This window comes from Heliconius melpomene, chromosome 6 (genome assembly GCF_056956725.1).
Source record: "Heliconius melpomene rosina isolate 202511_hmr_F chromosome 6, ASM5695672v1, whole genome shotgun sequence".
Lineage (NCBI taxonomy): Eukaryota > Metazoa > Arthropoda > Insecta > Lepidoptera > Nymphalidae > Heliconius > Heliconius melpomene.
In genome coordinates, this window is record NC_140394.1 from 11,393,762 (window position 1) to 11,421,413 (window position 27,652).

The following is a 27,652-nucleotide window of genomic DNA, read 5'->3' on the forward strand; positions in this document are numbered from 1 at the left end:
TAGAGACTAGAATGCTGTGATTGACTGGTTGTACGTTCGATAGCCACTCGAGGTAATTAAATATTTATTTAAATGTTTTCCTCTGCCTTCACTGCTGTGTGCGGGATACAGCGTGAAGCTGGCTGACTGATCGATTGATTAATTGCTAAAGAATGTTAAAATATTACAACATAAGATATTTAACGTTATTAGAAAACGATTATTTTTTTATTTTTATATACCACTATGACTATATTTGTGGACGCGACGTCAGCGTTCAAAAATATTAAATATTGTACTACGATTTTTTAATAAATAATAAAAAAATGTTAAAAATAAAAACTGTTTCTATTCTTATAACACAATTCACAAAATGCGTCAATTATAATCATCGATTCACATCAAATTTTATATAACATCGATTTCCATTATCGATATATCAACCACGAGAGCGTTACGCGTCACCGGAAACAGATAATTTTAACAGGTAATGTTGGTAATATTCTAAAAATTGTATCAATTGAAGGTTGATTAATCAACATAAGATCTTTGTAGCATCTGGATTTTACTGTTTTTATTTTCCCGCCTTTATTATTAGTCGCCATATTATTTGTTCATAATTTTAGTTATCAATTATCATATTTATTTGGATGTATGAAATAATTATTGCAAATTTACAAATATATAATGATAACATAATAATGTAAATTTCCTTAAATATTTTTTCCCGACTGTTAAGGAAGGGTTATGTTTTTCGCGCGTATCTTGTATGTATGTATATATGTAATATTCTTTATTATCTGGTATCTCTAGAACCGCTTAACGGATTCACATAAGTGAGGTATCGTTAGATTCGAATATTCATGGCAGCTGTGGGACGCCATTGGACTTGCAATAACAGTTGGGATTGGGACCTATATGTAATTCTTCAATCAATAAAATATTTTACCTGCATAACTTAAAGAGGCTCTCGACTCTTAATCCTAATAAACTATTGGGCTTGTTTATCTTCTTTTTATTTTTATGCAGTCGGGGTTTTTATTTTTTCAAATATATTTTTATTTGAATTATTTATTTCAAAATAGCATATACCTGCGACTTCGAGGGTATTGCCAAATACCATAGATAATACACATATACTAGGGACAACACTGTCTATGATTATCGCCGTTGACTCTGAGTCTGACTGATAATTTCGAATGCCTATAGATGGTAACGTAGTACGTATTTTTCGAGTACGTTAAAGGTACTCGAAGAATTTTTTTTAAGCACGATTGGTACACGGTAACGGTCACTACGTCTTTAACAACAACTTTACTTGGAACATAATTTAAGATATTAAATATTATAGATTCATATGCAAAATGACTTCAATTATATCTGACTCGGAATCAAACGCTAGTGGATCTATAAGATATAATGATAAAAATTTTAAGCATCTTTACACATCTATGATAAAGGTAAATTAAATATATTGGAAATTATTAAATATTATTTTAAAGGTTAATCGTTTATTTATTCTTTAAATGTCTTCATAAATCTATTTTTTATTTATATCTTTATTCTATATTCCAATTTTAAAGTAAGTACTTTTTATTATTAATTAAAGTACTCAATGCCATAGTCTAAATTTCGTTTTTATATTTTTTTAGAATATGGAGATAATAAATCAAGATCTACTTGAAATTGAAAACAATATGAAAAATATTGTGACAAATGCAGGTCCACTTGAAAGCCAATTGTCTGTACTTTTACATGTACTTCCTAAACCAAATTTAAGTTTACCCATGGAGACTGATTAGATAAATCTAAAAATTAAAAATCAAGTATAATAAAAATATTGTTTTTAGAATATTGTTTTATTGTCTCTTCCTTTCGTTGTACTCTTCCCCTCGGACCTCGGTAGAGATTAGACGTGTGCAATTTATTAGTTTTTTTTTTTTTATTTGCGTAATGTATATTTATTTATTTTTGAATAAATTTAAATAGTTAAATTCAGTAAAGTACCAGGCGCACATAAGCAAGGCGAAAGTCAATTGTAGGTATAAAAAGGACAGCAACAGTGAAGATGAAGCTAGCAAATGGAGCTACAACCTCAACATAATTTAAATTGACTTGTATTGGTTTAATACGAGTATATTTAATGTATTACACGCAATGTCTCTAAAATTGTACGCTGCGTGGGAAAATCAGTGCCTTAACACTGGATTTCCACCTACACCGCCGTCCGCCATATTAGGGATACAGTGTATAACTATCCGAAAAGGAACTAAATAAACAAACAACCATTCCGTATATTACATATTAATTTATTTTCGGTCGTCTATTCCTGTACGGTGCGGGTAGTTTCAAATGTACAGTATTAACGTGCAATTTCATGGAATTAGATTGCGAAAACGCTTTCCCGCAATGCTGACAGCTGTATGGTTTAGCTCCTGTGTGTACCTGAAAGAAAAAACGTAATTATTATCCCTCGTTCATTCGTTCATTCCGTACATCGACTAGTACGATCATAAAAAGGCCATTATTATGGCCTACGCCGGCACCAGCAGATGTGTGGGTAGCCTGCCTAAAGCTTGTTAAATATATACTTACTTACGGATTGCGTTGTGAATGGCGGAATTTTATGATTTTTCAAGAAGTATTCAAATAACAAAATATTTAAAAACACTGTTTAAAATCCTTTCTACTTTTTTTATTGTATTCTCCATTGTAACATATTTTGTTACATATTACTTATTCATATTTTAGAATTGTATTAGCTAATAAGACGAAATATTTTTTAATTATTACAGTGAGCGAAGCAAATAGGGTTTGCCAAAGCGAAACGAAGATTATATTTATATAAAAAATCTTACGCGATCATGTCTATTCAACGCCGCCTTATGTTTAAACGCTTTGGGACAATGCTGACATTGATACGGGGTTTCCCCGGTGTGGGTTCTTAGATGTATCTGTAATATATACATTATTTGTTACAAAAAAGTTATTATATAAATATTGTAATAGGGATTAAACCAGCTTCACGCTGTATCCCGCACACTACAGGGAGGGCAGAGGAAACCTAGCGTTCGCTCGTTTGGAAGAGTTCTACTAAAATATGGTGTTTGCTTTATGTAAAGTGGTTCATAAATGAAAAAGTTATATCAATTTCATAAATTTTGTTCATCGTAATATAATTAAAAGTTTACCTGTAATCTCTGAAATACGCTAAACTTTTTCGGACATTCCGTACATTGGTACGGTTTTTCCCCGGTATGTGTCCTTTGATGATATATCAATGTTGCATTTGACTGAAAAATTACAAAGATTAATATGTTAAGTATAAAATGAGTCTTTACCTCGCTCGGTTTTTCGATTTTCACTCGAAGGAATGATTTTTTTTTTAATTTTCATTATGGTAAAATGACAACCTGTAATTGCGTTACGCCACTCAATACGTCTGCCTTGAAAATTCGGCGGTCCTTGGGAAACGAAGTGTCTTAACACTCCCCTACAACCATGAGGTGTAATGAATAATTTAATTTTCCTCGTGTTGGCAAAGAGATAAAACTCGGCGTTAAGTTCCGCTCAATACGCAATATCTAGAAATTTGGGCGAAAATTATGAACCAGAGCTTCTAATCACTAAGTTCCCTCTGCCTACCCTGCTGTATGCGGAATACAACATGAAGCTAAGACAATAAATAGATATAGGTAGTTATAAACAAAAACAAACTTACAATACACTTATACCCGCAAACTTCACAGACTGCGCTCTCCCCGCGCTTGCACGCAGCTCGCCTCCTCTGTTTAAGTTTCACGCCGAGATGTACGCGCTGGAAATGTATCTCGTAGGAGCGTGTTGACGTGAAAGTACGTTTACACTGTGAATGGTGGAGTGAAATTGTTTATATTTATGTAATTAATTAAATAACGATAAATTGTTTTTTTCATCATGTTCACCTCCGTGAAAGTATTTAATTTTAAAGTGTTTCGATATGTGAAATAAAAAGGCGAATTTTAGAGATAATTGGTTTGATATTTAAATACAATGCGAGCAACAACAAAATTTAGCACAAATGCGATTTCGAGCATTAGCATTACCTTGAGTCCAATTTCTCAAAAAAAATAATCTTTGGGGAACAAAAAATGATAATCATACTTACATCATGACAAAAAGCAGCTTCTTCTTCCTTATGATCGTTCTTAATATGTTCACTTAGGGCCTCTTCAGACACGAAACCCTCCCCGCATTGTGTACACGGCCTTAAAACGTAATTAAAATTAATAAATCAGCTTCACGCTGTATCCCGCACACAGCAGGATAAACAAAGGGAATCTCGTGTGCCGAATGGAAAAGCTCTCTTTCTGCCGAATGAAACAGAGTACCTACGTGCTAGTTACTAGTTAGGTTAAAAAAAAAACTAATTTTTTGTGGTCTGAACAGTCCCTAAAGAACGATTGCTAGCTATATGAATCAGATTCATGGAGCTTTAAAATATAGTGCCATTTTGAAGTATGCTAGTAACTCGGCAAAGTTAATACTGGCACGCGAGTAACTAGTATACAATTAATATATTAGAGGCCAGTCGTGGCGCAGGGGCACAAAGTATGCTGCAGAATCGACTGCTTGTGGGTTTGATCCCCACTCAAGAAAAGGAAATATTTATTTAAATTTATATTTTTATTTCTTCGCTCTGCTGTCAAGGCAAAACGCGGCGTTGAGTTTCGCCAGTCAACACGCAATGTCTAGAAAATTTTGCGAAAAGTGCGTTTTCGTTTAGGTCAAACACTAAGTTCCCTCTGCCTTCCTTGCTATATGCAAGATATATAGATGCTTGAAGGTAAAAAATATATACTTACTTTAAATCCGGATGGCATACTTCGTCTTTAGAATATTCTAAATGTCTCGATAAAGCTTCGACATTGGTAAATTTAAAATTACACTGTTCACACGTTGTAAGTTGATTTGGATCTGAACTCTGAAAAAATAAAACTTCTTTATGCATATAGAAGTAGGAAGGGGAATCTAATATTAAGAGACTCTGTTCCCCATTTTTTGATCATTTAGAAACATAGAATCGCTTTCTGACGGAAAGCATTTGACTCTGGTAAAAAACAAAATGCAGCGATGAGTTCTATCACTCAATAAGCAATATCTCGAATTAAGACATTAAATGAATTTAAAAAGAAACGCATAAAACAACAATTTCAACTATTCCTTATATCTTAAAACTTACATGAGCCTTCCTCTTGTGCATTTTGAGACCAAACTCTCCTATAAAGGATTCACCACATATGTCACAAGCGTTCTCAGAAGGATGCTGTAGACGTATGTGAGTTAGATGGCTCGTTGATTTTCTATATGAAAAATTTTCACCAATTTCAAAAACAATGATCTTTTTACGACCAAGTGAGTGCTTAGTTTCGTATATTTATATGTCTGACTGTTCATGAATTTATCGCTCTTACGATTTTAATAAGATATATTTCAAATTAAGAAATAGTTTACGTTTCATCACAACCGGTTTAATAGTTTTTGAAATATGACTTAACATACAACTCTGCAATATACATGTAGAATGTAGTTACACATTAGCTGTGGATGGCTTAATTTAACGTGCGTACACGAAATTTAACACACTTGTTAAATTGCAAAATCTTTGCTACCATTCAAATTCAATTACATAATATTCCAAAGGTATAATAAACAAGAAAATAAAAAGAAAAAATTAAAGGAATCAAATTCAATCACAACTTACGCAAACGTAGCTCCACATATTTTACACGAAAACGTAAAACCATTGTGCCATTTAGCGTGCTCTTTCGCCCTGTGGCTGTAATTATGTAAAATTAACATAATAAATGTTATGTTTATATTCAACTTCAACTCAACGACGTGCTTGTTACCAGAGCGCGGAAATGAAAATACCGCCCGCATGCCACTCAACAAGCAACGCCTTGAAAATACGGGGGTTCGGTTCGAACACTAAGTTCGGGAACACTAGGTTCCCTGTGCCTACCCTGGTATGTGCGGAATACAGCGTGAAGCTAACAAAATTTAAATATGCAACAGTGACTTTTTTTTAAATTTTAATATTTCAACACCAATCTACCCAATAACTACTAAAATATACATAATATTTCTTAACATCACAAAGAACCCTTCTACGGTCTTGACGTTCATCGTGCCTATTGTTAGGCCTTATAAATAAATAAATAAAAAAACTATAATACTCACCTACTTCTAGAAACATGATCACACAATTTACAAATATATTTCCTTTCGTGCGTATGAACTACGTGAGCTCTGAGAGATCGAAGTTCGGAAAATCTCGATTTGCATATGTCACATTTTAATTCACCTCGTTCCTAGAAAACAAATATAAATATAACAGGGTAGGCAAAGGGAACAGGGGAACCTAGCGTTAAGACATTCCGTTCTTTGTATTATGGAATTCGAGGAACTACGTGTTCAGGACTCAAGTATCTTTACGTAAGTAATTTATTGATTGAGTGACAATTTTGATCAGACATGGCCTGGCGTTGAATTCCGCCACTCAACATGCAATTCTCGAAAATTGTGCGGTGCGTCAGGACGGTGTGTTTTAACACTAGGTATTTTCCGAGATAGTGAGAATCAAACCCACAACCGTCGCAAGTGTCGCAGCGTGTGTCTGTGACACGCTTGTGTCTCTCCTTGTGACACGAAAACTAACATTTTCTGATGGCTTAATAACAAACTTACTTCAATTGTAGGTACATTTTCTTCTATACATCCAATAAATACTTACCGGATCATGTTTCAACATATGATTCCTAAAAGTTGATGGCATCATGAACCCTTTGAAACAATAACTACATTTGTATGACGAATTTAAATAATTAGATGATGTTTTTCTATCTTCTATCTCCTGTATTTGCTCTTGTGGACTCAAAATTATTATTTTCACATCATCCAATAGCTCATGTGTTACCGATTCATTATTTCCTGTATCATTACTTTGTGAATCATTATTATGAAAATCATCCATCATCTGTGAATTATTTATCTCAGAATCTTTTTTCTCATTATCATTATTTTGCAAATTATTATTTGGTGTATCATTAAATGATGTATTAGCATTATCATTATCATATGTTCCATCACTAAACACTTCTGTTTTCACTTGCACTGATTCCTTCTTTTTCTTTTTTTTCTTCTTTTTAATTTCACAATTCTCTATTTTAACTTCTATGAATGGTATATATCTTACTAGTTCTTGTTTTATGGGTATTGGTTCTGCATACTCTATATTAATGATTGGATTATTATTTGATATGGAATATGGTAGTTTAAAGTTTGTTGCTTCATCCAGCTGGTCTATTGGTGTCTGTTTGAAAAAGAAAGCTCATAATAATTCTTCAGTCTAACATATAAGTCTATTTATTACAGATAAAATCTATTAAAAAGCGGCTTTATGCTTTTTTCCGCACACAAAATATTGTAGGCAGAGTAAAATGTTTAAGTAATAATAAAATGTTTAATAATGATGATTTTTTATTTAACACTCCCTATGTGTTATTCTGATGTTGAAACTAATATATATTTCTATACAGTTTCATCTAAACCCATTCAGTTGTTTTTGAGTGAAAGTGGAACAAACATTCATCCATTCTTAAAAATTTATATATACTTCATATTTATAATATTAGTAGGGCAGGATTAATATCTTGTACCATTTTAAATACATATATAATAAAAAAATCTTACATTGTTTTGTGCCGCATATTTTATAATATTGTATGCGGAAAGACATTTCTCTCGAAAGACTAAACCTTTGAAGAGCAATGTGGTACAATAGCTACATATATACTCAGGAAGAGCGGCTTGTTCCGTAACCTGTAAATCATTTTAAAGTAACATTAACAAAATTATAGTTAAATTTTAATAATCAGACATTCATATCCTGGTGAAATTAAAATTATTCATATCATATTCACTGAGATTCGGAGATTTTCTAGGTGGGTAAATTGAGTATTTGGTTAATATGATTAAGCAATTGTATTTTTTTAAAAGAATGGACCTATGGATTTCTACAGTTAAGAATTTTTTCAACGCAAAGACCACCAACACACTGATTAATTTAGAAAATTAATATTAATTTTATCTCATATTTAATACACAATCGGTGAATTAGCAACATAATGTATAATATTATTGAGAAACTCAATATACTCAATACCTTTAAACCAACAAACTTTTCATATGCCTCAGTCAAACCAAAAGAGAATACACTGCACAGCTTTACGTTGTCCGAAGCGAAGCAAATACGACAAAGAACTTGATCATTCATTATTATAATAATTATTTTACATTAAGAACTAAACTGACAACATTTAATTGTATTTTAAAAAGAATAAATTGATGATACAGAACATTTATTTGATAGTTTAGAGGTATACCAAACTAATAAGATTCTTTTAGCTTATATTTAAGTATTTTATACAGAAACAGTTTTTTTAGAAGTATTATTTGCTATATTTACAAACAAAATTGAAATATTAAATTTGACAGAATAAAACACAGAGCAGAATCTGTTAGAGCGTAGTCTTTTTATCAAGGACGCCGTTCAATCGATTTTTTTTATCATTCCACCATTTAAAATGAAAATAATTATTAAAAATGCATTTATTTTAAATAATTTAATATTTTTTTTATAGTTGTAGTTTGCTTTTTAGTAATTTAATATAAAATGTTAGTTAAATTATGCTACGCTCTGGAGTTCCACTGATCTATATAATTTATAGAGTAATATATGACAGATCTATTCTGAATGTCAAATTACTCTTCTAATGTCAAAACGCTTAAAACAGTTTTTAATAAATTGAACTGACTTGAATAGTAATATACTGTTTACTGCTATTTTAATAATAAATAAGAAATATATATATTAAGACGAATTGATGACATAAAATGATATTATTAAGCATGTCAGTTACTTTTCTAATATGTTATTTTTAAAAACAGGTACAACAAAGGTATTGATGATCAGTCTGTGGCGCAATAACTTATATATAAAAAAAGGAAAAAAAATCTTACTTATATGAATTATAAATTACGGTCGTCGTCCTCGCGCAATACACTATTGTGTGACTGTAAACGCGACGGTTTTAGGTTCGATCTCCACTCAGGGGTAAATTTGTATTTTCATTTCAACCTTGAAAGCGCGGCGTTCAGTTCCACCACTCAACATGAAATGCCTCATTCGATATTCAACATAAATTCGGCAGAAAGTGGGAAACGGAAGTGTCTTAATGGGGAACGGAGTGTCTTAACACTAGGTCCCAGGTATTCTACCCTGCTATGTGCGGGATGCAGTGTAAAGCTAAAAAAAAAGACAACACGATTGATGGATAGAATATGCATAATTTGTCCTTATTATAATGTCATACAACCAAAATCATAGTTCATTTCCACTTACGTAAGTAAATCTATTTCCAGCTCAAAAGATGGTAAATTAAAAAAATGCAAATTTTACAAAAATGAAATATACCTCAGATACGAGTATAGAAAATACCGCTAAACAATTTCTGGTTTTTTATTATTTTATGCAGGTTCATTAATTCTAAGAGTTATTAACTTCTTTATTATTATATTTATTTTCAGCATATATTTAATTTCTTAAATGTTAGTTTTTTGGTACTGATAGGTATTGTCTGATACTTCTTAACCAATTTTATATTAAATTTTTACGATTTTTAAATGAAACTCTGAGTCTAGATCAACCATGTAGATATAGTCTTATACATTTTTATAATACATGGCAGTAGGTCAATTTTATATTTCTTTTTATCTTTTGGTGCTATATCCAATATATCTTGAGTAGGCAGATGAAAGATAGAGTTAGAAACTACATTCTACAGTTACCGTCGAATTTTCGAGAAGTTTTTTGCGTCAACGAAAAAACTCAACACCGAGCTTTTTCTACCTCAAATATATATAGATATGTCAAAAATTTAATAGATTACCAATACAAATAAGCGAGAGCCTCAAGCTTCAAGCATCGCGTCAGGCTCGTGAGAGGTGCTCTAGGTCAGTGCGGCCGTGATTTGAGGTCGTCTGCTTTTGAAGGCATGCAAGCTATACATATCGATAGTTTTGTAAAAGATATCATTTAAAATTGTTTAAAATATTAAATATATATTATACTAAAAATACCTATACATATATTATGAAAGTGAAAAGATTGCTTTGCTTAAACACCAACGTGTTTTTCGGAATCTACTGCATTAAATTAAAAATATATTTTTGTTTTAGATAGAGTTACTTTGGGGCACTTAGAATATAAATAATAATATAATGTATCCAATTCTTAATTATTTCCATTTCACTACGTAGACGATTTCACCTGCAGTGGCAGGAATTGCAAAATTGAGGCTAAAGTGGTAAAAGCTAAAGGAAAGAAGAAGGAGAAAATGTTAAAATTTAGCATATGAACAATAATATCGACAGTAATCCCAAAATGTATAATGAACAACGGCTTTTTACGTCCTAAATTTAGAGCTGCGAGTATTTTTTTTCTATATTATATTCCATGTATCATTATATAAATAAAATATCGATATCGATATGAAAACATTCCAATCTATCACTAAGAAATAATATTTCTTAATCGTCAAGTTACGAACAGTGTTATTAAGCATACGATAGAAAGTGTAAGTGTTTTGTGTTAAATTTCAATTAAGTAGTAAGTATATTTAAAAAAAGGTGTATCTTCTACGTATAGCCGGGTAGGAAGAAAGAACCTAGTGTTAAGACCCCGTTCTGTTTATAATACAGTTTATTTTTATTTAGAAACTAAACACATTGATATATTTATAATATTAATTATTTAATTTTAATCCATACTTACTATTATAAAGCTGAAGAGTTTGTTTCGTTTATTATCGCTAATCTCAGGAAGTGTTGGTTCGATACGATAATATTTTTGAGAATTATGGAGTATTAATATAGGCATTACGTTGATGGTGGTGGTGGAGGTGCTGTAACCCTCTGTAGTTGCGGTCAGAGTTTGAAAGTGGCATAACCAAACGAGTACTTACGTCTTTTACACCCCGCGGGCGAAGTTGCAAGTGAAAGCTAGTTGTAAACATGTCTATTGTACTAAAACTAAGATACTAATTTAAAGAAAAAGCTCCGATTTGTGTGTTAAAAATGTTCTACATATTTTTTTGGTATTAGATATTTGGATGTTTTTTTTATTTCTTTTATTATCGTTGAAATATTTCTTAACAGCTAAACCGAGCCTTATGCGTGAAGATAAACAAATATTTATTGACTGTAAACGCGACGTTTGTGGGTTCGATTCCCACTCGTCTCTTAATTAGTGTAAAGAGATTCCATTCCGTTCGATTCACTCTGCTTACCCAGGTACACAGAATAAATCAAGAAGCTCCTTTAGAAAAGTTTGTATAGTAAACTCTACTCAAATTGCAAACGTACTCTTTCAAACTTGTTGAAAGTTAAAATTGTGAAAAGTTTGTACCTACAGTTTTGTGTTTATTTTCATTATTATTTTTTAGCAAATTTAATCAGCAAACTATGTAGAGCCTCATGTTAATTGAATGACATTCATGTCGCCATATATATGTGCCAAGGTTGATTTATTAAATAATAAAATATTATAATTCCTTCGATTCAACTTTACCCATATATTTAAAACGAACGTCACATGAAAAATATTTATAAGCTATAAATATTTTTTTGGAGATTTTTTATAACCGATTATCCATTTTTTTTGTCTTATTTGGAATATTCTATTTGTTTTTATTTTTAGGCAAATAATGGATCAACAAGAAACGATGCATTCAGATGTAGAAAAAGAATATACGGCTGGAGTTCGTCTTGTAATTGTATGTAAAATTTAATTTACTTACGTATTTTTAAGAACACTTATAAATGAGGCCGTCGTGACGTAGGACGTTGTCAACTACTAAATATTAAATTTATTCTTCAGTTAAATCTACCAGAAGACGAAGGTGAAGGTCTGGGTTTCAGACTAACGAGGACTTTATGGGATCCATATCCATGGGTACGTCTTTTTTTAAATATAAAACTCTTTCGTTATTGACAGAAAACACACAGTCGGAACAATGCGGCGCAGAACGCTGAAATTTGGCATGTATTTTTATTGTTCAGGGTTCTATTACATTGATAAACCAATAGTACATTTTCTTATATTCTATATACAGACAGCTATCAGTTACAATTTTATTATACATAGGTACATAGATACTTATGGCAAAAAATAAAATAAAAATAAATTTTATTCTGCTTCATCTTGTAGATCCACGAAGTAACTTTCGACTCTAGAGCAGACACAGCAGGCTTAAAGACAGGAGACTGTTTGTTGCAAGCTGATGGAAAAGATCTGCTAGGTTTAACTGTAAGCTAATCCTTATTTACTAACTAACGTAATGCAGGCTCGTGGTGCAGGGACACAAACACTCGGGGGGAATGAATTATTTAATATTTTTATTTTCCTCGCTCTGGTAACGAGCAAAGCGTGGCGTTCAGTTCCGCCATGTAATACGCAATGCCTTAAGAATTAAGCGGAAAGTGGGGAACGAAAATGTCATAATGGGGAGCGGAGTGTATTAAACTCTTAACACTACCTTCTTAGGGTTTCTCGGTTTTCTCCGATCATCCCGATATGTGCGAGTTATTGCGTGAAGTTAAAAAAACATACTGCAAGCTGTCCTGGCGTGGTATGAAGCCTTCTGAGAGTAAACGCTATGGTTGTGATTTTTATAAACATTTGGAGGAGTTAGATTTCCATTATTTAAATTTCTCCACTCTTGTAAGACAGCGTTTTGTTCTGAAACTCAACAAGTAATGCGTGGAGAACGAAGTGTCATAACACGAAGTTTCCTTTGCCTACCCTACTATTTGAAAGTTGACCCTACTATTTGAAGTTGAAAGTTGACTACTATTTGACCCATATAAGTGAAAATTTTAAAGAGGTTCTAATATTCCAGCATTAATATCTACTAACGTTATATACTCGTACAATGTTACATTGTAATCATTTACTTATTAATTTCCAGATTGGTAAAGTTGCAGCTTTGATAAGGGGCGATGGAGAGAGTCACGGAGTATCGCTGTTAGTTTGGAACTGTGGAGTTGATCCGAATGATGATCCGGAGGTCAGAGAATAACTTCAATTTTAGGCTAGTCATGGCTCAGGGCAACGAGCAACTCTATATGAAAGATTGTGTATTCTATTCCCACTCGGAATCACCATCGGCAATCGGCATCGAGGCAAAACTCGGCGTTGAATTCTGCCACTTAACATGCCATGTCTCTAGAATTTGGCGGAAAACCGGGAAGCGAGCGGAGTGTTTTAACACTGGGTTCCCTCTTCCTGCAGCACGATATATCCTGCACACAGCAGGGTGCCGCCTGCGGGGTATAATCTGTAGCTGTATTATTATTTATTTATATTTTGACAATTATTTAAATGATTGAGGATATGTTGTATCGCATATGCAACAGGGTAGGCAAAGGGAATATAATACTAAGATGTCCCTTTTCTTGAGACATGCGTGTCGAGTTGCGGAACTCAATACCACCCTTTTGTCTTCTTAGTAAAAGGAGAAAATGAAAACAATCCAATATCTGGAGAAGGTATCAAATCCACAACCATAGTATCAGTCGGACGCTCTGCCGCTATGTTAAGTCTGCCTTATTTTATATAAAAAAATATTTCTTATTTAAAAAAATCCAGCTATTATGGAGTTGCGGAGGGGGTTCCCGCGGGGAGAAGTCCCGTCGAGCTCTCGCGGGTGTCGTCAAGGCGCTGTCGTGCTGCGTATGCGCAGCGACCGCTACTAAAGCACTTAGTTGTAATAGATCACATTTGTACTGTGAAGGTGAGAATTAAACATCATAGTTTTAATATTATTTAGAAAACCTATAAAAAAATAATTTAAACCCACCGTCCGATACCGTCCAATTTTTGTATGTTAGCTAAAATAGTCATGTTTGTAATTTTTTTTTAATTTATTTATGTTCTTGCTGTTACTTTAACGGGGTGAAGAAACTAAGACAATTAATTTATCTATTGAAAAGTAAAAAGTAATAAGCAATAATATATTTTATATTTGGGACCGTTTGAGATGCCCATTGAATTATGGAATAAGGGAATTTCATTGAAACTTTAAACATTAAAGAGCCGTCGTGGCCCAGGGGCACAAGCGTGCCACAGCAAGTGTGGCCGTTGTGAGTTCGACTGGGGAATAAAATATTTAATATTTTCACTTCCTCGCACTGGTAACGAGGTAAAGCGCAGTGTTGAGTTTTACCACTGAACACGCAATGCCTGAACTCGGTCGAAATAATGGTCCCAAGTTCATTTTGTCTAGGTATACGTTTTATCTAATCTTTATAAAATATGATCCACCATTCCTGTCAAAGCTTGCTGGAGCAGACTGCAACGATGTGCACTATGCAGAGAGACATTGCCAGCTAAGGATTCACCTTACGCAAGAAACTTAGTTGCTGAACAGGTAGATTTTCATTTTACTTCTGTTTTTAAGCAGGAACATAAATAATAATAGAGACAGTTTAAATTACTTCCTAATACAACTAACAGTAAAAAATAATTGTACCTATAATAATTAGCTAAAAGCTACAAATAAATTAATTAGTATTCATTTCCACTAGAGGTGACAAAGTTGTTTAACAACAAACTTTTTTTATATTATAGGTATTCGAAGCAATAGCAACAGAATACGAATTGAAGAGTACGTTAAGAAAAACGAGAGCCACATCAGCTCACACATCACCATCCCGATCACCGAACACATCACCATCATCACACCGAAAAGGCCAATACCAATTATCAATGATGCAGAGAAACAGAAAAATTACACAAAATACGTTTGAAAATGACAAATACTCTTCTGAACCAAACATAAATCAACGAGAAAATAAGCAAACAATGACATCTAAAATGGCGCCACACCAAAACAGCGCGAAATGTAACTGTCAAAACGAATTGACAGTTCCACAGATTATAGAAGATTGTAATAATATGTGTAGCTGTCAGTTAAGGCATAAGCTAGTTACGCGATTGACGATGCGACAGGCGTGCTCGCTCGCTGACTTACAAAATACAATGCAAAGCTGTTCATTATCGAAATCTCTGAACAATATTAGTTGTAATGAACAGAGGTAATTTCATATTGTCTTTATTATAAAATAGGAAGTATAACACGTGGCACAGTAATTGATTACGAAAACAGTAGGGTAATACAAGCAAATAGAATATTTTTTTAGCAAATAGAAGTACAACAATAAAAAATTGCTATTGTTCGTTTTATATCTGTTAAAGGATACACAAAATATTTTCTAATATATTTGTTAATACAGTAGATATATTTTCTTTAATATTTAAAATGCCAGCGAGAATAGTCACGTGACATTTAACATTTAATTATTAAGGAAAGCTATAGATTACTGTTCTGTTCTTTCTATTATGGCGTTCCAAGCGTGCCAGTTGAGCACAAAATCACTTCGCCAGTGTCACGTTGAATGGAGAACTCACGAAAGAGGTTGTAGACTATAGATTACTTCAAGTGACGTCAACCTTTAAGTTGTCACCGATTTTCTTTTCTACATTTCTCAGAGACTCTCTGCAAAGCCCAAGTTCCTTATTGAACCTATAACCATTGTACGTGTCTGCGACTAATATTATTATGTATTTTATTTTTACAGCAACGCAAGTGGCCAACAAAGCAATTCTATGGATAATTTAAAACATTTAGGTAAATAAATTAATAATAAATAATAATAAAATAATGCAATAAAAATAGTACAAACATTTTTAGACATAGCATAACATAGCATCATACCTTAGTCTAATTATATATTTTTTGTTTAAATAAAAAAAAAAACAGTAAAGTAAGTATTTATTTTCAGTAATTGGTTTTGTATACTTACTCTAAACAGTCATACTGTGGAAAATAATTTATTCTTAACCATCGTATACAGTAATAATAAGTATTAAAGGCCCTTCAGATACTGTTATTTTAGTTTGTCCTCTCTTATTAGAAAGCGTAGTTCTGGTTCCGCCACTCAAAATATAACTAATTTTGAGCTGTGCTTGGGAAACGAAATATCTTAATACTATATCTGTTTATACTACTTAGCGAAAAATGAAGATATTTTATTATTGTTTTTTTATGAAATATTTATGTTTATAATAATAAGCAAGGCAATATACATATGTCTTTTTTTTTCAGACACACCAGTATTTGTAGTATCACCTCCACCCGTATACGTATTGACATGTGAACATAGCAAGTGAAGAATACACTACTATTAGTATTTATAGTCAATAATATTTTAAAAAATTAACAATTGAATGAATTGGAATAAAAATTTCCAAGGGTGAAACATTTTGAAAAATAAATTGTAACGATAAAAATAATGTAAACTAGGAAAAGGCGTGTTGGTAATTTAATGCTTGTGACTTTATGCTTTCATGCTTTCTTAAAAATATCTAGATTGTTTACAATTCATATCATGTATAATTTTTTTAGTTCGTTTTCACTCTAAGCTAAGATTTACCCATTTTTATTAAGAAAATAAAAAATAAAATAATTATACTCATATATCAATTGATTATGCCATATTATTGCCATAAGTATATTATAAACATTTATTTTTGTATTCGAAATGATATATGTAACTTAACATGATTGTAAATAATATATATTTTCGCACAAATTTGTGTTTTTTTATTTTATAGACTTATAAATACTTTTCATTGCATGGGGTTTAGCCGAATTATAATTTGGTATGTACCATACTAACAAACTTAATAAAAGCAAATTAAAGAAATAACGCTAGAAATATAACTACGCCAAAAGCCAGCAGTAGCATCTGGTTTCGGGATCTCACGATTAACTATACCATCCCCAGAACGTTCTCATTTTCAGTATACACTTCGTTGGTTCTTTGAAAGGTTCTATTTTGATTGTACCTAATGTAATATCGTCTTTATATGTCAATGTCAAATGTCAATTGTCAAAATTTTATTCTTCAAAAAAAACAGACGCCATACTGTTTACATTTAATTGTTGAAACATGTTCAATTCAAAATAAATGAATGTTTAATTATTTAATATTTGAAAATGGATACAATATTCAATGATAATGAATATAAATACGAAAATGATGCACACAGTATTTGTCGGTGTTGTTTATCAACGGATAAAAGAATGTTAAAAATCGATTCGTTCAAGTCACTTTTTCTTGATTTAGCCGATATTATAGTAAGTTTTACCAATTTATTGGAAAATTATTTATTAATACATTCTATTTTCTATATAATTACATCTTTTTGTTTCAATGTTCGTTTCTGGTTTATATCTGACATGATAATATTTACAATGTTTTTTTTTTAAATTTTACTGATATATTTAGTTAATTAAATAATAATTAATTTTATATTTGTTGTAATTTGAGCGGCCGTCGTAGGGGCAAAGCGGAAAGGAGAAAATAATAACTTTTCGCGCATTTACAGAATGCGACGGTTGTAGTTTCGATTTTCTGGAAGTCGCTATTTTCTTCACTTTATTAACCAGACAAAGCCCGGTTTTAAGTTCCGCGTAAAGTGTAATATGTATAGTCTCTTAAAACTATGGTTGCTTCTGCCTAATCTGCTACATGCAGGATCAAGAGTATCAAAGATCAGCAGTATCAAGCAATTAAAATATTTATAATTTAAAATATTTCTTAGAATTTTTCTATAGGTTTCAGATTCAGATGGCCTCCCCCAGTGGATATGTTACGAATGTAGTGCAATTATACGGAAAAGTGTTAGGTTTAAGCACAAAGTTCTCAGAGCTCATACTATGCTTTATGAATACCATAATAGATGTGCTCCCGTAAGTCTATTTATTAATATTTTTTTTAATCTTTTCAATGTTAAAACTAGACAGATTAGTTTATAAAACACTAGTGCAAACAAAGTGATTTGCACAGCATCTAAGTGTACACATGTAGGTCTTTGGTTTGATTCTCCCTTGGTAACAAGATAAAGCATGGCATTGATGCTCACCACTTGACAACCAATCTCTAAGAATTGGGTGACATGTAAGTGTGAGTGTCTTAACACTGTGTATATTGCTTACACCACAAAATTTTAATACTGTATAAAAAATATTTAAAATAAGAGAAAAGAGAAGATAAGATTTTATGTAATTATTTGCTTAGTGTGTGATCTTTGCAGAAGGGATTATTCTAACAAGACAAAATATGGGATTAGGTTCTGCCACTAAACAGCCAATGTCTAAACAATAGGTTCTCTTTGCATACTCTGGTACTTAGGAACTACTGGTCCAAATTGAAATATTCTTTCTGTATTGCCCATTTATCAAGGAAGGCTATAGGCAATATTATATCATGTTAATTGCCTTTATGTATTCCACTGTACCAGCAATCAGAGGTTACATCCTGCATTTGGAATGTGTCATGGGTCATACACAATTACAGTACAACACATGACACCATAAGAATGGAAATAATATTTGACAATGCAAAACAATATCCAAAATATGCATATCCAAATTATGTAGAAATAATTAAATTTTCAGTTTCCTATTGATGGTCAAGATCCTGAATTACTGAAGTATACAAGTCCACATTTAACTCAATCAAGTATTTTAGTTTTTGAAACAAGTAAAAGTAAAATTGGCTTTAATAAGGTTTTAACGGTAAGTTTACTAATTTAGGCTACTCCAGTCCAGAGGTACCAATTTTAATATATGTTTTTAATTTTCAGCACGAAAAACAATTTACAGTATCTAAGCTTGATGAAGTAACAATATGTGATGATACTAATAATTTTGATGATAATTTTTCTGTTAAAAATGAAATGTCAGATGATGATAACGTCACATTAATTGAAATTAGGTAAGATACATATTTTTTATTTTCTTAGCTTCACTCTATATACTGTACATAGCAGTGTAGGCAAAGAGTATTTAGATACTTTTGTTTCCCACCTCTAACAAATTGTTGAGGCATTATGAATTGTGTTGTAACTTAATGACGTTTTTTTGTTTGCTAGTGTGGACACTAGCAATTCATTTTCCCGAGAGGGAATAATCCCATCCCATAATTGTCTGTATAATCAATTAACAGCTTCACTATCTTTCTAGTATTGCATCTTTTCTAATGTTAAGACACTCCATTCCCCACTTTCCATCGATATTTTTCGAGGCATTGTGTGTTGAGTGGAGGAACTCAGTGCCTGGCTTTTGCCTTGGTGCCAGAGCAGGAATGGAGATTAAACCCACATCTGCCGCATTGCAGTCACACCTTTGTGCCCCTGTGCCACAATGGCCTCAGTCTTTATAATATTTCATAATGGTTTTTAAATTTCAGATCAAATAAAGTAAAGGAATCAGAAGATCTACCATTAGAAGTGAAAGAAGAAAAAAAAGAAAAGAAGAGAAAAGTTAAAAAGAAAATTAAATTAAAAAAGAAATTGACGGATGTTAAAGAGAATGTTATAGAGTGAGATTACTTTTTATATATCACTAATATAGCAGACAAATTTAGTGTTAATTCCCCACGCAAAATCGCAAAATTATGCGATCCATTTTGTGTTGAGTGGTGGAACTCAACGCCGCGTTTTACATATATAAATTCATATACTTTTTTCAGGTCTACATTAGAATGTAATGAACCAAAGAAAATGTTAAGAAAACCAATAGAAATAGATGAAACTAAAATTAGAATAATCAAATTGGATCCTATAGAGCAATTGAGGCAGAGAGAAGTGAGTGATATTAATTTTATTGTTTGTATGTCTATCAACAAATAATTTGAAAACTACAAGTTGCATAGTAATTATCCTTTTTTTTCACTGTATGTATGTCTATGTGGCATTGTAGCTTCTAAATGGATGAACCAATTTTGATTGAACTTTTTATGTGAAAGGTTTTGTGGTTGAAGCTGACGTGGGGCAGAAGCATGCCACTGTAAATTCTACAGTTGCGGGTTCGATTCCCACTCGACGGAATAAGTAATTTAATATTTACGTTTGTTCACTCTGGTAAACAAGACAGCGCCCCGTTGAGCAATGTCTTGAAAATTAGATAGAAAGACAGCACCGGAGTGTTTTAACAGATGTTTGTCTGTTAAAGGTTATTACCAAATTAATGATTTTATAAATTATAAAACTCCTTGAAAATGGAATTCGCTTCAGTCTGTTTCAAAGGTATCATTCTCACAAATACTTAGATACGTATTTGTATAAAATTGATTTAAAAAAAAGTCCCGTTCAGTTTCTTGCACCGGTTCTTCACAGGTCTGAGGCATTAACTTTGAACTGGCGGTAAATTGTTTGACGTTCAAAAACTGAGGACGCGAATTTCTTATTTTGAATAAAATCATTTGACTTTGACAAGGTTCCCTCTGCCAAGCCTATCTATCTGCTATATGTAGGTTACAGCGTAAACCTATTTTTTTTTACAGGAAGAAAGTAAAGCGACGCTTAAATTTCCGTTTCAATGTCATTTGTGTTATAAAGGATTTAATTTTGAGATCAAATTAAGGAATCATATGTTTAAACACAACCCGGTAAGTTAGTGGATTCGATTTTTGGCTTAAATAGTTTTTTTTGTGTAATATAGATGTAAAATAATTTTATTTTTTGTACTATAATATACAATATGCAATACATAGCTCATTTACATTCAGGTTTATTTGTATTCAATTTATTTGATATATCATTTATTTATTTAAAGTGTAAGTAATTTTTTTGACTTGACTACTTTCTTATTTTATTTCTTATTCCTCCGATGTTCATTAGGTAATCTACTTGTTTATTCATATGCTCTCCGGTTATATATTCATTCATTCGATATTAAATGATAAAGTAGCCAATCCTCAGTATACCTAAGCTGACCCATTTTCTTAGTATATATTTTTTTATTAATCATTACAATAATTGGAACCCCAGGCCCGCGGCCCCTACAAGTGTGACATATGCACAATGTACCTACCGACCGCGTACTCGGCGTCAGTACACTCGTTGACACACACGCGCAGATACGAGTGTGTGCAGTGCGGGCGACGTATGCTGGACAGATTGGCTATTGTTAATCATTACAGGTAATTATTTACACAAATACATATACAAACATATAGAAACTCATAAATTTAAAACATATAAACATAAATATAACACACTAGCTATAAAACTACAAAAAAAGAACATTGATTTATTATTGTTAATGATACCAAGTGATTATTTATACGAACACACACATACAAAGCCAATACATTTTTTTAGCTTAACGTTGTATCCCACATATAGCACGGTAGGCAGAGGGAACCTGGGAACTTAGTGTTAAGACATTCCATTCCTCATTAAGACACTTTCATTTTCATCTTTCCGCCGAATTATTGAGGCATTTCGTAGTGAGTGGCGAATCTTAACGACGCGCGGTGTCTCATTACCGGGGAAATGAAAATATTAAATATTTAATTCCCCCGATTGGAAATCGAACCCACAAGCCTGCGAGGCTGTACGCGATACAGAGGCACGCTTGGGTCTCTACGCCACGACGACTTCAACTAATAAATATGTACTATAAATATAAAACAAACATAAATGCAAATACACAATAATGCCCATATACAAAATGTTTGAAAAAAAAAACAAAATATAACATATTAGTACATAAAGTTGTAGTTATGGTATTTACATTACTCATACTGCTTTATGGAAAGAAAGTACTCGCTTTTTATTATTTATGTAATATAAAATGTAAAAAAGAAAAAAAAAATGTTCTCAGATCTCAACATGAAGGCGTCCTATCTGTATTCACGTGCCATATTTGTGGGAAAATATCTAAGTGAGTATAATTATATTTTTATCAGCGATGCAAATGCAGCTTCGCCTACTTAAACTGGTCCACACGTTTGGCAAGACCTTCCTCCAGCATATTTGTAAACTAACTAACTAACATAACACGCGTTTTATAATTATGCGTGAATCTTAGTTTTGTTAGTTAATTTTACCCTTTTTTATTCGCATAACACTAAACTTAGATTATATAGATTATACACCAAGATTGTCTTTGTAATTTATGACATTGTCTATGGTCAATTTCTTATTTAAACCACATTTTATTTCAGTATGTTCTGCTACTTATATTTCTATCACCATTAAAATACAATAATCAATTTAATTCTACAATTAGCCCCAGTGTATTTTTTTTATTCTCAATAAAATAAGCGTACAAAAAGGAATACCCTATGTTTTTAATAATCTTTATATAATATGTACAATAAGCCCTTTTCTCCCCTTTTATCACTAGCAACGATAAAACCCATCGCGGCCATATGCGAAATCATCATTCGGGGTCACGAGTGTCCTGCGACGACTGCGGGAAGAGCTTTGTCAACAGGGACTCATTAGTAGAACACCAGTTGTAAGTATTTCATTCACTTATTCGTTATTGCATTCATTTATTTATACATAAATTGATCAATTAATTAATTAATTTACTCATATGAGAATATGAGATCACATATGTAAATGTGAATTCACATATGTGGATCGCATATAAAAATATGGGTTGAAGTAAAAGTCGAATCATTTATATGGATCATATAAGAGAATATGAGTTAACATATGTAAAAGTGCCATCACATATAAAAATATTAGATCACATTATGTGAAAGTACTATCACATGTGTGGAACACGTATGAGAATATAAGTATGTTATTATGTTATTAGTACTACGTATGTTTTTATTAGCTCCGTTTCCATTAAGATATTTTGGTTCCCACTTTCCGCCGAGTTCTAGAGAAGAAGAATAGAGAACGGAGTGTCTTTATCTCTTATCATTAACGAACCCTTTCACTACTGTGCTGTGTGGCGAATACTGTGAAGTTGGAAAAAATAATGTTTTCGTCATAATACATACATATACAATAAATATATTAAAAAAAAACATTTTTTTCTAGAATCCATCAAGGTATCAAAAATTACGAATGTGAAAAATGTGGAAAGAAATTCCGCACTAGGAACCAAATAAGACATCATATGGTGAAACATAGCGACGCTAAAGATTATTACTGTGTAGAGTGTGATGTTAGGTGAGTATATATAAACGTATAGAGACAAATACAGCTATATATAGACATGCACGGAGATATGTAGATAGACCTACTTTTTTAAAAAATCGTATTAAAATTGAACGCAGCGGTATTTCAATCCGCGCCTCTTGATATCGCGCCGCTTGCACCCTGGCCAATGTTCACATCAAATCACATCGAAATTCTCTTACCTATTAAATAACAGATGCGGGTTCAAATTCTATTATGTTAAAAATTTTATACGATATCTAATAAAAGTATTTTTCCTAAGTATGGCACACATATCAAAAATGTAAAAAAACTACAGACAAACAATGTAGTTAAACATAGTAAACCATACTTTCTTTTTATTTCTTAGCAATTATTGAAATAAATGCGGCAACATTTATTATTGATATTATTATTTCTACTATTTTATAGATTTAAGTCGGCACATACACTTCGACAGCATTTGAAGCGAACATCTAAACATAAAGACAAGAAGAGTCTTAGGTAAGTTTTTTTTAGTTTATTATTTTATATTATATTTTTTAATGGGAGTACAAGAGTGTAACTCTAAATGTGACGGTTGTGGGTTCGATTCTCACTTGATGGTAAATAATTTCAGTATTTTCATTTCTTTGTTCTGGTAGCGAGGCAAAACACTGACTGGTCATGCGATTTTGGTGTCCCCTATGATATATGTTATTGGAAATTGTAACATAAATGTATTATCTACTCTTCCCTGAATACTAATAAAATTTTATAAAGCACTAGCGACTCAAACGCGGCTTCATCCGCTTAAATTTACTATTATATTTTAGGTAAATTATTCTAAATGCTTACGTAAATTGTAACCTGTATATTATTCTGATGTATAAGCTATATTAATGTAAAGTTTCATCTAAATCCGTTTAGTAGTTGCTTGAATGTGTGTCAAACATCGATTCTCACAAATCCCATAGACACGAGTGCCCAACATGCACAAAGCGGTTCGAGACGGAGGCGCAGCTGGCCGCGCACGCGCGCGTGCAGCACGAGGGCGTGCGTGAGCACCGATGCGGTGCGTGCGGCGCCGCGCTCGCCTCGCGCGCCTCTCTCGCTAAGCACGCGCGCTCTGTGCACGCCGCGCAGCGCCCGCCGCCCGCACACGTGTGTCACACCTGCGGGAAGATGTTCCGGGTGAGTGTGACGTCGACTTGTTTGACGTGACGAAATAAAATTAAATCAGCTTCACGCTGTGTACGGCACATATCAGCGAAGATAGAGGGAACCTAGTGTTAAGCCACTGCGTTCTCCACGCACTTAAATAACATTTTTTTTATATAGCCATCTAATTTACCCACTTTCAGGCAAAATCGACTCTAGTGAACCACGTGAGAACCCACACTGGGGAAAAACCATACGAGTGTGACACTTGTGGTAGAAGTTTTGCTCAACGCACCGCCATGAGGACGCATATTAAATTAGTGCATTTGAAGATACATAGGAGCGCCAAGGTGAGCGTTTGTCCTGACAGGCCATGTCAGATTAAACTTAGTAACTTTTTGCTTTTTATATCGGGACGTGTATCACGACGTGGGCGTGAATTAGCCGTGACATGTATTTTTTTAGACTTAGTGGTTTTTTGTTCAAATTTAACTTTTTATTTGTATATTATAGCTGAGTGAGTAATGAGTACCTCACCTTCATCTTCAGAGCGAGAAAATGAAAATAACAATTGTAATAAAATTTGTACGGCAGTTTGAATATGTGTGTGCATTATATTGAGGCCGTCGTGGCGTAGAGGCACAAGCGTGTGACTGTGCAACGAATTCGGGTTCGGTTCCTACTCCGGGTAATAATCTTTTTTTCTTATTTCCTCGGTCTTAGTCGGGAACGGAGTATCTTAACAAACCGTCTCTTGGATATCATCCATTGCTTTAGCTAATTAATTAACTCTTAATATTATTTTATACATTTGAATAGGCAGAATTTGAACCTCCTGTTCATATTCTGCCTCTTGATTTTTAAAAAAAATAATATATATTTTTTGTTTTAGATGAAACCCAAGCTGCCTTTGCCCGAAGCGTTACCAAAAACTGACGTCTTTAAAGAAGAATCTCCCATTATGTTTGAATGGCGTCAAGGCATACAGAACGAGTTCTTTACAGTTACAGCGGGACCTTAAATGTTCATCAAATTTCAATATTAATATTAAAAATAATTCTAAAAATTCCAAGCTTTTGTTAATTTGTTTTCTTCATTTTAGAAAATAAAGTGTGAATACTAAGTTGTCCCTGTCTATTCTGCTATATGCTACAATTGCATGAACTTATTATTATTTTTAGCTTCATGTACCCTTCCGAAGACACTTCCGTTACCCACTTCGAATTCTGGAGGCATTGCGGGTTAATTGGTGCCACTTAATGCCGCGCTTTGCCTCTTTACCAGAGCAAGAAAACGAATATATTAAATAATGAAAATAAATATATGTATATATTTATTATTATTTTTTTAAGGTTCCTTTTAAATCGAAATCATGAAGTTATGTATTTGATAAGTGTGAAGTGAAAATGTAACTTTGACATAAAATAAAGATGTGTGATTTTTCTAGAAATGTCTTTTTTTGTTATATCCTGTTTAGCTATTCTTTATGATGATCTAAAAGAAGTTTGCACAATAAGTGAGCTTTTTGTTAGTTTCACGCTGAACCGCGCACATATCAGGATATGCAGAGGGAATCTATTGTTAAGACACTGTTCCCCAATTTTCGAAATATTGCGTGCTAAATGACCTAACTCAACGCCGCACCTTGTCTTGTCACAGAGCTGAGAAATTTAAATATTTAATATTTCATTCCCCGAGGAGGAACAGTTCCCACAAATAAACATTTAATATAGAGCATAAATCTGAAATGCTTCATTTATTATTTAAAATACAACTAAAAAAAGGGAGTAATAAGTAAAAATTTCTCGATATATTCTTAAACTGTTGAAAATTTTTCGAAAGAAAGGTAAGAATTAAAATGAAAATCATTTACAATATATTTTGTAGTAAAGTTACACGTTTATTAACTACTTACAAGGGTCGGTGTTTTTTTGAAAAACATTTTGGTATGTTTGTTTTTATTTCCAAAAAAGGCGTAAACTACAGCCAATTAAATTTTTACAATTTTTTTTTGTTAAAATCTAAAAATTTTTTAGGTATTTTTTTCTTCCAATTTTATTTAGTTCTATAAAATTATGTCTAATTACAAAAATGTTACGAATAATGTACAAGATGGGTTTTTTTCTTAATAATAATAATAATAATAAATTATTAAAGTATAAGAAGTATTTTAGCAGTTTTTGTAAGAATTGTTTAATTTCATTATTTATTTTTCTACACAAATTAGTTATTGTAGTATTTTTTCCTTTAAAACTATTCGTATGACAATCAATGACATTCATCTATATTCTGAAAAACTTTCAAAGGAAACTTCAATAAAAAAAATCGTGCTTACAATTTTATTTTGCTTACAATTGTAATCAGTTGTGCTACTTTCATATCTGGGCATATTGGTTTAAAAACATGTAGGTAAATTATATTTTAAAATTAACTTTCATTTAGCCTTTTTTAAGATACTTTTTGGTGACATCTCGCACTTTTTTTTTAATCAAACAAATTTATATTGTTTAACATCTTGTACATTACTTGATAATAATAATGGCCGCATTTACACCGAATCTTTAAACAAAGCTTTATTTATGGCAGTGGGTTTCGAAATTACAAAAGAAAATCCGAGATTCTTAATAAAATCTGGAATTTCTTATTTACAATACTGTACTATAGTCTTTATTTATATTTGATTCATTTAAGTGAAAATCAAATCGAAAGAAATTGAAATGTGTATACGAAATATTGGTACAAAAGAACTTATTTGCGCAGTGTCTGGCCGTGTACACGATGGCTGTGAACGATTATAATTTGATTATTTTCATTTCCAAGGATAAGAAGCAAGGTATTTAGATCAGGCTATGTGTCTATAATGCATGAATGCATTTAGGAAAACGGAGTGTTTTAACACTAGGTAGATTCTCTGTTTGCCTTAAGAATATAAAATAATGCATCAAGAATGTGAACTTTAAAGTAGACAATAGTAAATGAAAAATGATTACTTCTTTTAAATAAATTAAAAAATAAAGTTCATAGTACAGCAAAGGCCTATTTAGAAAATAATTTTCTTATAATACTAAAGTAAATTAATGATGATGTCCAATATTGCTTACGAAGGTTTTTTTTAATTAATAAGTATTGCACTTTTACATTTACATTTAAAAAAAGGAGAGAGAATATTTTTTTATAAATATATTATAAATAGCTTTATCACTAACACATTTTATTGCTTATAAGACTAGGTTTTGCCCGCATTTGTGTGATAGACTACATTTAGATTGAGTTTTGACTAGTAAATAGAAAAAAACCTTTTACAAAAAATAAATAAAATGTATTACAACGTAATTATAATAATTGTAAATATGGGCATTGTATAAAGATAATATTACAAATATTTTTACAAAAAAA

The 27,652-nt window shown here is 32.1% G+C and overlaps 4 protein-coding genes across 5 annotated transcripts; 3 read left to right on the forward strand and 1 right to left on the reverse strand.

The window, feature by feature from the left end:
• Positions 1 to 1,173: 1,173 nt before the first annotated feature.
• LOC146538487 (uncharacterized) lies at positions 1,174 to 1,821 on the forward strand. The gene is made up of 2 exons (XM_085186995.1): positions 1,174 to 1,439; positions 1,632 to 1,821. The coding sequence occupies exons 1-2, from the start codon at positions 1,344 to 1,346 to the stop codon at positions 1,779 to 1,781; spliced, it is 246 nt and encodes an 81-aa protein (XP_085043121.1). The 5' UTR covers positions 1,174 to 1,343; the 3' UTR covers positions 1,782 to 1,821.
• A 446-nt stretch (positions 1,822 to 2,267) lies between these two features.
• On the reverse strand, positions 2,268 to 8,509 carry LOC146538488 (uncharacterized). Of its 2 annotated transcripts, XM_085186676.1 has the most exons (12): positions 8,186 to 8,509; positions 7,714 to 7,842; positions 6,755 to 7,333; positions 6,202 to 6,332; positions 5,723 to 5,797; positions 5,201 to 5,321; positions 4,824 to 4,942; positions 4,127 to 4,226; positions 3,701 to 3,844; positions 3,171 to 3,272; positions 2,838 to 2,933; positions 2,268 to 2,424 (listed from the first exon to the last, which is right to left on the reverse strand). In XM_085186676.1, the coding sequence occupies exons 1-12, from the start codon at positions 8,294 to 8,296 to the stop codon at positions 2,284 to 2,286; spliced, it is 1,848 nt and encodes a 615-aa protein (XP_085042802.1). In that variant the 5' UTR covers positions 8,297 to 8,509; the 3' UTR covers positions 2,268 to 2,283. The 2 variants fall into 2 exon arrangements, with proteins under 2 accessions (XP_085042802.1, XP_085042803.1); XM_085186677.1 differs by lacking the exon at positions 2,838 to 2,933 and having other exon boundaries at positions 8,186 to 8,502.
• Positions 8,510 to 10,632: 2,123 nt separating this feature from the next.
• Positions 10,633 to 16,734, forward strand: LOC146538489 (uncharacterized). The gene is made up of 10 exons (XM_085187113.1): positions 10,633 to 10,690; positions 11,780 to 11,855; positions 11,960 to 12,034; positions 12,290 to 12,388; positions 13,050 to 13,148; positions 13,730 to 13,874; positions 14,419 to 14,510; positions 14,711 to 15,177; positions 15,721 to 15,770; positions 16,248 to 16,734. The coding sequence occupies exons 2-10, from the start codon at positions 11,787 to 11,789 to the stop codon at positions 16,310 to 16,312; spliced, it is 1,161 nt and encodes a 386-aa protein (XP_085043239.1). The 5' UTR covers positions 10,633 to 10,690; positions 11,780 to 11,786; the 3' UTR covers positions 16,313 to 16,734.
• A 298-nt stretch (positions 16,735 to 17,032) lies between these two features.
• Positions 17,033 to 25,706, forward strand: LOC146538490 (uncharacterized). The gene is made up of 15 exons (XM_085186879.1): positions 17,033 to 17,282; positions 17,763 to 17,897; positions 18,606 to 18,725; positions 18,794 to 18,924; positions 19,399 to 19,530; positions 19,681 to 19,795; positions 20,494 to 20,598; positions 20,981 to 21,132; positions 21,819 to 21,878; positions 22,344 to 22,457; positions 22,997 to 23,128; positions 23,549 to 23,620; positions 24,073 to 24,289; positions 24,460 to 24,606; positions 25,149 to 25,706. The coding sequence occupies exons 1-15, from the start codon at positions 17,142 to 17,144 to the stop codon at positions 25,275 to 25,277; spliced, it is 1,902 nt and encodes a 633-aa protein (XP_085043005.1). The 5' UTR covers positions 17,033 to 17,141; the 3' UTR covers positions 25,278 to 25,706.
• The last annotated feature ends 1,946 nt before the right edge of the window (positions 25,707 to 27,652 follow it).